General features: G+C 39.4%; 1 protein-coding gene across 6 annotated transcripts in view; it reads right to left on the reverse strand.

Moving 5' to 3' along the window:
- The window catches only part of MAST2 (microtubule associated serine/threonine kinase 2), a 228,416-nt gene that overhangs the window by 16,800 nt on the left and 198,405 nt on the right, over positions 1-13,211 (reverse strand). For all 6 annotated transcript variants that reach the window (XM_033067135.1, XM_033067136.2, XM_042779559.1 and 3 more), the window contains 9 exons: positions 12,477-12,538; positions 11,740-11,825; positions 10,154-10,362; positions 9,136-9,274; positions 8,585-8,717; positions 7,045-7,210; positions 5,924-6,025; positions 4,194-4,316; positions 1,909-2,018 (listed from right to left, as the gene is read on the reverse strand). In XM_033067135.1, coding sequence (XP_032923026.1) covers positions 1,909-2,018; positions 4,194-4,316; positions 5,924-6,025; positions 7,045-7,210; positions 8,585-8,717; positions 9,136-9,274; positions 10,154-10,362; positions 11,740-11,825; positions 12,477-12,538 — 1,130 coding nt within the window. The remainder of the gene's footprint in view (positions 1-1,908; positions 2,019-4,193; positions 4,317-5,923; positions 6,026-7,044; positions 7,211-8,584; positions 8,718-9,135; positions 9,275-10,153; positions 10,363-11,739; positions 11,826-12,476; positions 12,539-13,211) is intronic.

Genomic DNA, 13,211 nt, shown 5'->3' on the forward strand with positions numbered 1-13,211 from the left:
GAACTTGGTCATGTTCTTTGACCAAATAATACAGCGCAGGTGTGATGTGCTCAAGGTGTGCCAGAGAGGAAAGGAAAAAGACCCAGCTTCAGAAACACTGAAATGTTTTTTACAACAGCACCCAACGCCTCTCTTTTGAAAACACAACAGAAATACTGACAAACTTTGTGAAATTACTTTGATTTTTGGTTTTAACGATTCTCAAATCTAAGAGGAGCTATTGCTAAAGACAGCTGCACAACTCTTGAGGGCTGGCATCTGGATCTTGAAATCTTACTACACAAATTCACTTCAGTGATAGGCATCATGCTCATGACCCCATTTCATTATCATCAGTCTATCAGCATTGCCCCAAGCTTATTTCAGAACAAAAAAGTCCTGCCCTCCTCAAGGAATCTACTATAATGCTGACAGCTTAATGAAAGTGCCTTTCTTGGTTTTACAGCCGTCTTTAAATAATTAAATGATTAAGCAAAAAAATCCATCCTTTTAAAACTACACTTGACTGTGGACCTAATTTACATAAGAAGAGATTAATGAAAATAATGTTATTAAAAATTCAGAGCATCAACAAGATAACTATTAATAAATCATATGGCTGAATTGTCAGACAAGAATTTCAAAATATAATGAGCCTTTTATGCCTCCCACATTACAAATGCTGTATAATTTTCCAGGTCTTAAAATAAATTCATTAAAAGTGAACTTTCTCTCTTTGTGGCAAAAACATTGAACCCTAAAGAAAAGCTTCAGTCTAACAAATGAGTAATACTCATGGTGAGAAAAGGCAGAGAAAAGAAACTCTTACGTACTCACAAGAACTTTTACAAAACACCAACTAATCCCCAGGTCCAATTTTAAACATACTTTTAGTGATGCAAATCAGGAGCAACTCCATAAAATTAAGAGTAACTGTTATTTAAACCACAGTAGCGTGGTCGAGGACAAAGAACAAACTGGTCCTTAAAAACTGACTTCAGCAGAGGAAAACTGGAGGAACTGTTGTGAAAAACCGAAATATCCTTCAGAGCTCCTAAGTAAAATTCCTACTCCCACCTCACCAGGAGGGAAATACAATTCATAAAGTGGCTGCCTAAAACCAGCATTTCTTCTCCCTTCTGCCCCTCCCAAACATACTATATTTTATCAGGAAGACCAATGTAGACCTTTCCTTCTAGTTATATATTTGAAAACACCAGAGGTTTTATGTTTCGTAGAACTCAAGTAATTCTTGCTGAATTCCTCTGGACACCCTTTTACTGGTCCATGTTCATTTTCAAGAACATTGCCCAGTACAGACCAGAATACCCCAGCAATGGCCTTCCTACTGGCATGCCCAGTATGGAAAATTATTGCTTCAATAATTTGGCACATCTAACTCATGAAGGACCATGTGCTGAGACCCTTCTCTTTGAAACTGTCACCTTGCCTTTTGCTCCTCAGGCTGTATTTGAGACAATGAGTGATGTAAACTTCACTGATGTTCTTAACCCCTTTGATTTTAGACCCTAATCCAAATGTCAGAACCTATTTTCATTCCATTCTTGTCACCTATGGAAGGTCCTTTCGGAAAGAGGCTGCTCAAAGCAAGTAAGTTTTGGATACTCCCAATGCCAGCATCCAGGTCATTGGTAAAAACATCAAACTATCAGCTGCAGAAGAGACCTACACATATATTGGTGAGACATTAAAAAATACAAAATGTCATTCTCCAGTTTTTCTGGTACTCACCTTCTAACAGGCCACAAACTACCACAGAATAAACAATGCAGTGTTTTCTTTCCTCAGTGAATACTACACAGCATGATCACACAGAGTATCCACATAATTAAAATCTGCCCCATACAAAGCAAGGAAACAGTGCTCCTCTCTAAATTGTTTTCTTTCAGCAAGTTAGCACGTCCCTACCTTGCTGAACCTGGGTGAGCAGGAGGAAAACTGCCGAATTTCCACGTGATCATCATCATTAGTGTCCTCCTCTTCTTCCGAATCCAGGTGCTGGTACCGCTCTGAACGGGCTGGGAACAAGACATGGCACTTGCATCAGTGTGGGAGTGTTGGTAACTCACACCTCAAGCATTGCTACTGGTCTGCTGAAAGAACTTTGAATGTTTATACACCATGCAGGTATTTCCCTTCATATTGAAACATACACAGCTAGTTTTTGCTCGTTCCGTGCAATTGCCAGTGAAAAAAATCTCCTTGGCACTGAATTTATCTTATCCTGTCAGCTGTATTCCATTCTGGAAGCAGCTGATACTCAAAAGGTGTCTAATCCTGCAGACCCTTCATGGTAGGGATATTTCTTCCCTACAGGAAATAATCATGTGGAAGGAAACACGGAAACAGTTCATTGTCCAACTTTCCAATAAACAGCTCTTTGATAGTAAAAAGTCTGTCCTGCATACATACATACAAGCCTACTTTAAAAAACAAAAATATTTACCCAAAAGAAAATCTCCTCTTTTCCCTCCTGCAACTAGGAAAAGGATTAGATTTTGTGAAAGAAAATGGGCAAGCAGCCAATATGCAAAGCTATTTTTAATGCAAAAACTTCTTCCAAAGAGATTTCGTGCTTTGAGATTTGCAGCACTGGATTTCTAAGCCAGCCACACTGGATTTTATGGGGTGGGCACTAATAACTTTGGCTACAGAAAGCTGATAACTACACTGAGCCAAATTTGCTGCACCACATCAGCCAGAAAGCTACTTTTATAAATTCTAACATTTTCTGCATTAGGGTTTATAACAGCAACGTCAGCTCCTATCAGTGTCTGTGTGAGATATTTCCTGACGTGAGAATTCCAGCCTTTATAAAGGACTCACATCAAGGTCACCCTGATACTGAGTGTGCCTGGGCACGTGGGGAGTTTCCCATCCTTCTGGGATCTTGACAGACCCAGTGGTTTTGCTTTTATCCACCAGGAGCTGCTTGTGGCTGCTGCACTGGGCCTCTGCCAGTCCCTGGACCAACTCAGTGACCAAAATTTCCACATCCTGTAAGTCAAGTCAGTGGTGAGGAACACCCCACCACATCAGTTTCTCCGTGTATGTTGTACCAGTACAACCTCAATATATATATAGAAAACCCCATCTCTGCCCCCTCTGCACAGTTTGACTCCAACTGCTCTCTGCAGAAACCACACAGAGATTCCTCAATCTCTCTTTCCCAATCCTACCTCTCCAAACAAGCCCCAGCCTAAAAGGCCCTTCCCCAAACTGGAAGAGCACTATCTAAAAGGAATCACACTGCTTGTGCAGTGTGAGAGCCAAGGGGAAGCTGCTCTCCCCCTCCTTTCACTTTCAGCAAAGCATAGGAACAGAGCAAAAACGTGCTTCACACAGATTCAACCAGTCCCATGGCCCCAAGATGAGAGAGATTCTATCAATGTAGAACAGAAATTTCCATATCTCAGGGAACTGAAACATCCAGTACCCCATTCTGCAGCTGGAGAGGGGGAAAGACCTCACCCCTGACCAAGCCCTTTCCACCTGCTCAGCTCCCCAAGTTAAATGAGAAAAGTTAGGGAGCAGAGGCTCTGGAAACAGAGATCTCTCCATCCCTCCTGTGATGCTCCTCCCTTCTCTCCCAAGAGCACTGACTCTGGTGCTTATCTTGAAATACCAGGAATCTTACATAGCACTGATACCATGGCAGTTCCCAGACATTTATACACATTTCATATCTCATTAGGGTTAGTAATACTAAAATAAAGTGATACACTTGCAGTGAAAATAATTCCAATTACTTAAGATCTCTTAAGAATTTTCCCCATATACTTGTCTTCAAGGTCTAGAGTTTGTTTTGGGCTTTTTTTAAAAACATTTATTGGTTGAAACCACTCACTAGGGAATGATCATATCGCTCAAAAACTCAAGGAATTTGGATTTACTAAATGCTTTGGAAGAAGTTTAATGAGCCTAGCATGACAATGGCAGCACCTCTCACTGCAGGCCATGCCTGGCAGGACCACAGGCACCAGTGAAAGGCCAACTGACTCCAGCAGCAACATTTTTTCATTTGAAATTAATTTTCCTTCAAAGAAACCTTGCTTGGCATTCAACAGAAACATTTTTAAGCAATTTCCATCAAGTATTTTATTCAATTTCTAAAATGACTTATCTCTAACAATTTCAAAAATGAAATATGCACAAGAAATATGATGTGGTTTAGGCCAAATCTTGAATCTTACTGTCAAAATAGCTTGTGTCATCCTCAGATTCCAGCTGTGGGATGAATTCAGCTTTCTGCCGGAGTAATCCATTCCAGTCCAAATCTTTAAAGAACCGATGTTGCTTCACTTCAAAGGCACTACCTGAAATAAGCACCTTTTATTGCAGAGTATTTCTTTCAGCGTTTGCATAACATAAAAAAACAAACCCTAAAAATATCAAGAGCATAAGAGAATGTACTCGAGTATTTTAAGTCACACATTTTCCAGGAATTTTGAGAGACAATTTATCCTTTTACCAAAATTGTCATGCAGGATAAAACCTGAACAAGATTTCCTCCTTCCCACCTCCTCTTCCTGTTTAGCAACAACACAGATGCTGGAAGAGAGCATCTGCTATTGCACTCCACAGCGAGCTGCAAGATTCAGAACTAACACCTTAATTTAAAATTTTCAAACTCTAAACACCATCTTGTTCATAACTGAATAAAGAGAGCAAACTCTGAGAGGCACTTAGAATGTGAGTGACAAGTCACAACTCCACTGTTGTGAATAAACTCATTCATGTGCCTAGAACAAGACAGGGCTCACCTATCTTCCTGAATTAGTATCTATTGTTATTAAGATCAGAAGCTCAGGTACCCAGAAGGAAAAAGTAAAGACTATCTGTCTACCAGTTCATGCATTTTTTTCAAATGAAATTAAAATTCATGGCAGATGCTACTGTCTTTTTAGAAAAGAAAAGAGCAGAGGAAAAGAGATAAAAGGTTTGCTGAGTGCCAGTGGCACTACGACATGCCAAGTGAAACAGCAGTCTCAGCACTACAGGTATATAAGAAATCAAAAAAAATCAGTCCATCAACTCATTCTATAAGGCTAGAAACTCTACATCTTTTCCATGACAGCAACATCTTTCAAGTACATGGATTTTAAGTAGAGAAGAACATGTGAAAACCATCTGATATCATTATTAATTCATGATCTATTTATCACCCTTGTGTGCACATGTGCTAAGTCTGCTGAATACATATGCCTTTTGGAACTGTTATATATTTATCTCTAAGCTTTTTTTTATCCTTTAAGTGTGGTTTTGAATTGAAAATCCCAAATTAAATTAAACTAATCAAATCAATGAAAGATGAGCTGTCATGTGAAGCCACAGTGTTGCACAAATTACTTTAAAACAAGAGTGTAGCTAGAGATTATTTACTATTATTTACTATGAGGAAATGAGAAATGTTGGCTGGTTAAACTTTAAATCTGACATTATAACACAGAAAGCCTGACATACATATCTGACTTTGCCAAAAAGATTATCAGACTTTGCTATATGTTTGGAGAATTCCGCACTACAGACCTCTAGGAATGGGAAAGTTTTCATTTATTTTCTTACACCCAGGAATTCACATCCATGGCAGGGATTAAGCCCCTACTCAAAGAGAACTTCAAAGAAATGTGACTATGCACTGTTCAAATGGAGTCACAACCCTCAAGCCTATAATGGAGCAGCACAAACCAGAGAAGTGATGTTGCCAAGCTGACAGTGTCCTTTCCAATTCCCCAGACAAGACAGTAATATCTGCCTGGCTCATGGACATTTGACACTAATTCCCAGAGCTCCACCACATGAATCCAGTATAAACTGCTCCCCAGCTCTAGCTGAGCATTCCTCAACACGAGTGGGTGTGCACCACTGGCAAGGCAGCTTCATCCCCTGGTTCTGGACAGTGTTATGTGCACAAGGTTCTTACCTGTTCCCATTCTTTCCAGAGGATTTTGGCGGAGAAGCTTAGAAATGAGGTCCTGGGCATCTGGTGGCAGTGCATCATCTCCTTCTGGCCAGGCAATTTCATCTGGGGACAAGAAAAGACTTGACATTTTCTACCAGCTTCCCAATGAATTTGAATAACCATTCACACTCCTATACCTCAAAGTGCAGCATTTAGAACTGCCCCAGAAGCGTAAATACCTTGAATTCAGCAGCTTAATATAATTCAAGCATTGACATTTTTCAAAATGCATAAAATTCAGCATCAGCTAAAGCTGCTGTCAATCCAAGCAGTGCTTGTGGAGACAAAAAAAAAAAGCTTTAAGGACTCTATTAATAAAGTATGAAATGGGACTTCCATGACAATCCATAAACAAAGACAGTGACAATACTGTGGCTGTATCTCCTGCCTGCACATTCCACAGTCGTTATACTTGGAACAGAGAGAACAATTCACAGGTAACAATTTCATGCATCATATTTAGTGCTTTGCTGAAATTTGCTTTTTACAAAGGACATTTGCCAAGTGTGTTAAAAATTTACTGCTTCAGAAAGCATTCCCAATAGGAAATTATTTCACTGGCATATTCACTGAGTGAACACAAAGCAATTTTCTATCCAACTCCAAGCATGAGACAGGTTTAAAAAGCCACAAGATGTGAAGGTACTAAGTACAACAACTTCAATGTATTGTGCTCAGAATTTCCTTTCATTTCACTTATACAAAATTAATAATTGACTAGCATTTGGACCTACAAAAACAATAACCAAAATTAGCCTGAATTAGACCAGTTGATGGCTACTCCTTTCATATTCTCCATCATTTAAGTTGAGACAGAACAGAAAATCCCCAAATATTTTTCCTCAATCCCACAAGGATTTATATTACTCCCACACCATGACAGAACTATTTAGGAAGATGTTAAGCAAAACAACAAGTTTCCATAGCTGAAATCAGATGAAAGCTGCTTTGACACAGAAATTTAGAAACACTAAAATTAAACCCCATTATTTTATACCTAGTCCTTTCTGACTAAACTGTGGATCCTCAATTATTTTCAAAGCACATTTTGAAACTCCTTCAGAGTCAGAGCAGAAACTTACCACTGATCACTTGTCCAAACAGCTCTTCAGGTGTGTCCCCAAAGAAAGGGACGCAGCCAACCAGGAACTCGTAGAGGATAACTCCCATGGCCCACCAATCCACAGGCTTCCCATAGCCCTGGCGCAGGATCACTTCTGGAGCAATGTACTCTGGAGTCCCACAGACCTCAAGAGAAACATGCAAGAGAGCAATACATTTACAAATTGCCAAATTCATGTCAAAGCTTATTTTGTCTTTTTTTTTTTTTTCCTTTACCCCCTCAGAGCTTTACAAGGAAGTTATTAATGTTTTGCCACTAACCACTTCATGCTGTGAACTACTTCCATGGAGCAAGAGTCTATATTTGAAGAACACATTACCTGCACAGAAATAACATCACATGAAATTAAATGTTCTTAGTGTGGACTTGCCAGCTAAGTAGTTCTTTGGTGTATGCACAGGAAAGCATATGGGAAAAATGCATATTCTGTGTGTTTAGGTCTGACAGCTTGATGGATGTCTGCTGGCACAGCTACAGCTATCAGGAACTGAGTTTTGACAAACCTCTCACATCTCTCTGCTAACAGAATTTAGTTTCACAGATGCAGAATTAGCAGCACAGCATGATTACACACTTCAGCCTTAAGCTTGGGAGGTACAGCTGGCATGGACAATGGCTAAGGAAATTACCTTGGAAGATCTAAGTTGCCTGGGGCTTAGAAACAGCAACAACAATAACAAAATAGTTGTAATAAATATAACACTGTAAAGTGCAAGAATCTGATCTAATGACCATGGGGAGTTCTGCTAGAAAAAGCATCCTTACTCAGAAGCAAAGGAAGACAACACCACAGGATAATTATGAATCAACACTTGGCACAACTAAAAATTCAGCTGAAAAATTCAGCTGCAATCCTCAGTATTATCAGAAGAGAGGAGCATTTTTTAATCCCATTATACAAGGCACTGGTGAGCCTGCATCCAGAACAGTTCCTTCAACTACGCCCAGAAAATATCAACTCAAACAGAAAGAGTTACATGGAAGAGCTATTCATTCATCAAAGGAAAATCTATCTTGTTAGCTACAAGAACTTAGCTGGTTAAGCCTAGCAAAATGAAGGCTAAGGAGAAAAATTACCCTTAGTAAATATCATGGGGATAAAAATCAATGTTTAAGCCATTAGATAAAAGTACAAGAAACATATAGAAATTTGCCATGAACTTTCTAAGCACCAGAAGGGGGAGATCGTGGAACAACCTTCCAGCAAAATCCATGTTACATCTCTAAACCAACTTCTGTGTATACCTGCACTGCTGCCTGGGCCACCCTTGCAGTATCCTAAACTAAGCTGAAGTCCATGAGTCCAAAAACAAGGAGCTGAAATAACAAACAATGTCAATTTGTGTACAAACATGAGAACAGACTTGTATTTTTTTCTCCCATTTCACAGTGCACAGCACAGCATCAAGGCAGAAAAGGAGTGCTACAAACTCTACTTCTATCCCAAGAGAGAATCCTGCATCTGATCCCAAACCAACAGACAATATTTTTCAGCTTACCTGCTTGTCCAGGAATTCCCTGGTATCCTTCTCAATGTGGCCCTCATAAAGATTAGTTGTAAGACTCATTAACCCAATTTTGGACAGTCCAAAGTCTGTTAGTTTAATATGACCCATTGAAGTTATCAGGAGACTAAATGGAAGAGAAGTAAAATAATGCAACATTAATTTAATTGTTTCCCAAAAGCAATTTAAAACAAAAAGAACACAAGATAATGCAAAGGATCTCAGTGTTATGTCCCCATTAAACATCAGGGAAAAATCTCCCATGCAGCCAAATATCACAGAGCAGACAAGGCAACTAGGAGTGAGACTACCTTCTGCCAAAACAGCACCAGTGTAGCAACAGCTTCGGGATAGCACCTGAAGCCATTCTTCCCACCCTTTCTGTGCCTATCTGCTTCTACATCAGTTGCAAGAGATTCCATAAAACCTCCTACATGTCAGATGCTGCTGAAGATCAATGCTGTCTCCAGCCCTCATGTCCTGTTGCCCACAGAGAAAGCTCCTGAAGGATGGGCTCTGTTCCCTCTGAGGGGCTAAAGACTTACTTATCAGGTTTGAGGTCACGGTGAACAATCCCATAATTGTGTAGGTACTCCAGTGCCAGAACAGTCTCAGCAAAATACATCCTTGCCATATCAACAGGTAGGGCACCAATGTTCTTGAGAAGGGTAGCACAATCACCTCCTAGAAAGAAAACATTTGCACATATGGCACGTTGAAATGGCAAATATCAGGAAGAAAGAACAGCTATGGGTATGCAGTACAAGATTAGACTGAGTTTTCTAAAGGCTGTCTCTCACAACCCTGTTAGGAGCAATTCTAAAGATCTCTCGGTACTGCCTCTTGAACTTAAAACAAATATAAAAATCCTAGGAAAATTGAGATCCATATACGTTGGGCAGGCTTGGACAGGAATTGTACAGATGCCATTTGCAAACTGAAGGAAGCCTTGAAGAGATATAATCTGTGGACTCCTGATTGAAGCTTCCTTGGGAACACTGGCCACACATTACAGTCAACCTTCATTTCTACTTGCAAAGAGGAATTAATATTAAAATTTCCTATTGTCAATAAATCTGATTTCATTCCATTAATTTATCTGAAAGAGCACTGATACAATAAGTATAATCTTATTTCTCAAACATTCAGTCAAGCAAGCCAGGCACAAGAAATTAATCCTATCCACCAGTGGATATTGCTTATAATAAGATATACTGATAAAGTAAAATCAAATTATATTTCAAAGCATAAGTAAACCAAACAATGGAAAAAACCCACACCAGCATAAAATGGCACTTTATTTTTTAAAAGGCTGCTAAAGAATAAAGACTCATGTTTCTTAACTCTTTTTCTAAGTGGAATGACAAGCAAATGTGCTATGGATCCAGCCACACCATCCCACAGGAGAGAGGGAGGGTTTCCAATAAAGATTGGCAAGTTCACACTGACTTCTGACCTCAGCAGTGAGGCTCAGCTCCCCTGCAAACATGTTGTATCAGTCACAGGGACTCACATCCATCCCAATCACAGCCCCTTTGGAGGTGTGGATAACAACCACCATACCTTCCACATACTCCATAACCATGCACAGGTGCCGCTTGGTCTCAAAGGAGCAGAACATGCTGACCACGAAGGGATTCTCGGCAAAAGTCAGGATATCTCTCTCCACAAAGGCCTGCTGGATCTGGTTCCTCAGGATCAGGTTCTGTTTGTTGATTTTCTTCATGGCAAAACGCTGGCGAGTGGTTTTGTGTCGCACCAAATACACCGCCCTGAAAAACGCCAAGAGGAACAGGTCCCTTTTCAGTTCAGACTGGTCTGTTGTGGGTTTAGGTTTGGGGTTCTTTCTGGTTTTGTTGGGGTTTTTCAAACAGTGATGTTACCGTTTTGAATGGATCCTACAGACTTATCCATGACTCCATAAAATCTCATTTCAATGGCAAGAAAAGAAGGAGCCCCATGATGCTTCCTTCCCAAAGCTACTCTGCCTTCTTCAATAAAGCAGAATTTTTGCTGATGTGACAAACAAGGAGATACCTCTAACACAAATGTCACAAATTTCCACAAGCACCATTGCAGAGTAGCACGTATTTTTCAACACTACAGTAACTACTTGGCTTAAAAAATTGTCCAAAATCTATGGAATCAGCACAAGTTCTTTCCAGGTTCCATAAAATTAATTTGACGCAGCACTGTCACCAGGGATTTCCTTCAGTAAAGTATCTCTTACCCTTCTATCATTTGCAGATCATTAGATTTCTGCACATTAATAATACAGTTTGCAAATAAAATTTTCATCCAGTCTGCCTGCCTTATTGAATCAGTACTTGTTTCCTTTTCTCTGGAGTACATTACATTTAATGTGGTATTGTGTCTCACCAGCCACTGACTGAAAAATAAACCCAGGATAAAGATATGTGACTAACAGCAAAACCACCACTTCTCTCTCCCCTTTCTACAAAGTTACATGGGGCTTGTGCAGAAATGTGACTGAAGAGGTTTAAAATCTTTTTGTCTCATAATATGACTCTTCAACAAGCTCCATTGTGTCTTCACTCACTAAAACCCATGCTTACACTTTTTCCATAATTCTTAAAAAGTGAGTTGCTGTTAACTAAGCACCCACTTCCACAAAACACTCAAGCACATGCTCAGGTTTTGTTGTTATGACCTACTGAGTACCACTGCTTTTCAGGAACAGCCTAATGACCTCACTGGTAAGGATTTATGAACTGCAAAGAGTCAGGAACTGCCTTTTAAAATTCTGGATAGGTTTGTGCATGTGGTTAAGACTAACTGGCTGAATTCATACTTGATTCTTCAATGGATAATAAAATCTAATAGCCTTTCTCATGTATTACTCCTCACAGTAGATTTACCCCAGTGTAATTCTAGCACTTCTTTCAGCATATCAAGTGCTCACAAACAGCCACATATGTTACATATAGAATCTGAATAAATGCAAGAAATGGCATCTCCCAGAAGAATGCAGAAGATACAACAACTGTGGAACCTCTCTAAGACCCAAGTGAAATTACTTCATTCTTTGGACCCAACAAAACCCAGACATTTGCCAAACCTTTCTACAGCCCTTTGCTGGGTAGGATAATAATTGCTTTTTCTTCTAATTCAAAGTCTAAAAGTCTTACCCATAAGCACCATTACTGATCAGTTTTATAGTTTCAAACTCTTCTTCAGATGGAGTTTTCTTTGACTGGACAGAGGCCCCACGGCTCTAGGGAAAGACAAGAAAATGGAAATCAGGAGCAGAAATGATTTAATTCTATATAGGGTTTTTTTGCCTTTTCTTCTTTAAGCACCCATTAACTCAAACTCAATCCATTTCTGAATTTCTGGGGGCCTCAGACTTTAGGACATTTGTCTGTATCCTTAGGGTGTTTGCAGATGCCCTCCACAAATTATTAGCACAAAAAGTCAGTGGACTGCAAGATTCAGGCCCTTCCTTAATACAACGTTTTCTGAAAAAACAATAAAATAAGGATCTTTGAAACCTAGCCAGTTACATAATTAAATTTTTCCAGTGGTTTTACTAAAGTCAACTCTTTTCAATACCCATCACATTTTACAAATGTAGATATAAAGAATTCCTCCAGATGATTTTCATTTGTAACTTCAATTTTTTTTTAAATCCACAAAACTTAGTAATAATGCCTATTTGCATCTTTTAAGCATTTTACCACCACCGTATAAAGATTTTCACATTTTTATGAGCATGTACTCCAGTTTTAATATGAGCTTTTAAATGTCATCACTTTTTTTTTTTTTAAATTACAATTACTCTGCATTATAATTAATTCTTTATTGTAGACTACTTCTTTTGAGAGAAAAAAAAGTGCTAGACAGAGTGAGTGTATTACTGCTTTACCTCGACTGAATCATCTGTCTCCGGAGTGTCTGGGCTGTCATAGCTATTCAACTGGGCCATTTCTGAAAAGAAAGAGGAAAGATTACTCCTAATGATCTCAATCAAACACCATTCTCTTTGTTTATACAAGAAAAACAGGATTTTAAGAGGTGCTTGTAGATGATGAAGGACATTTTCTCCCTCTGTAAAAAGTCACCCCAATTATACAGTGATAACCTTTAACATCTTGTACGCTGTAGGCAGTATTTTATATAAAGTTGAATATAATAAATTGTTGTAATTTCAGCCTGACTTATTCTAAATAGTTTCCATAATAAGTAAAAGCAATAAATGCATGTTTGGGGAAAGTGCTGCCTAGTTAATATTAAAACCCATTCTACACATATATGTCTGCATGTAGCCTGGTGGCACCTCTGTGCTCCAAGAAGAAAAAGCATCACATTTCAAACAGCTGCCCTCCACGTGGCATGGCTGATTCTGCAAAAAGCTGAGCAGCAGCAAACTGGAGGAAAGTCACTCAGTTTGGGCTACTCAGCTGTCACAGGAGGTGCTGTAAACTTTGCAAGCCCAAATCCTATGTTAGCTATGAGTCTCTGAACAGACACCACTGACATTTCTGGGTGCCCTCCTCACAGAAAGGAAATAAGGCACCTTGACATCTCCCCACATTTCCAAAGAAAATTTGACTTTAGTAAGGGGAATTAGCAATGGAAAGGTTCTCTCCCATGACAGGGA

Source organism: Catharus ustulatus, chromosome 9, assembly GCF_009819885.2.
Source record: "Catharus ustulatus isolate bCatUst1 chromosome 9, bCatUst1.pri.v2, whole genome shotgun sequence".
NCBI lineage: Eukaryota > Metazoa > Chordata > Aves > Passeriformes > Turdidae > Catharus > Catharus ustulatus.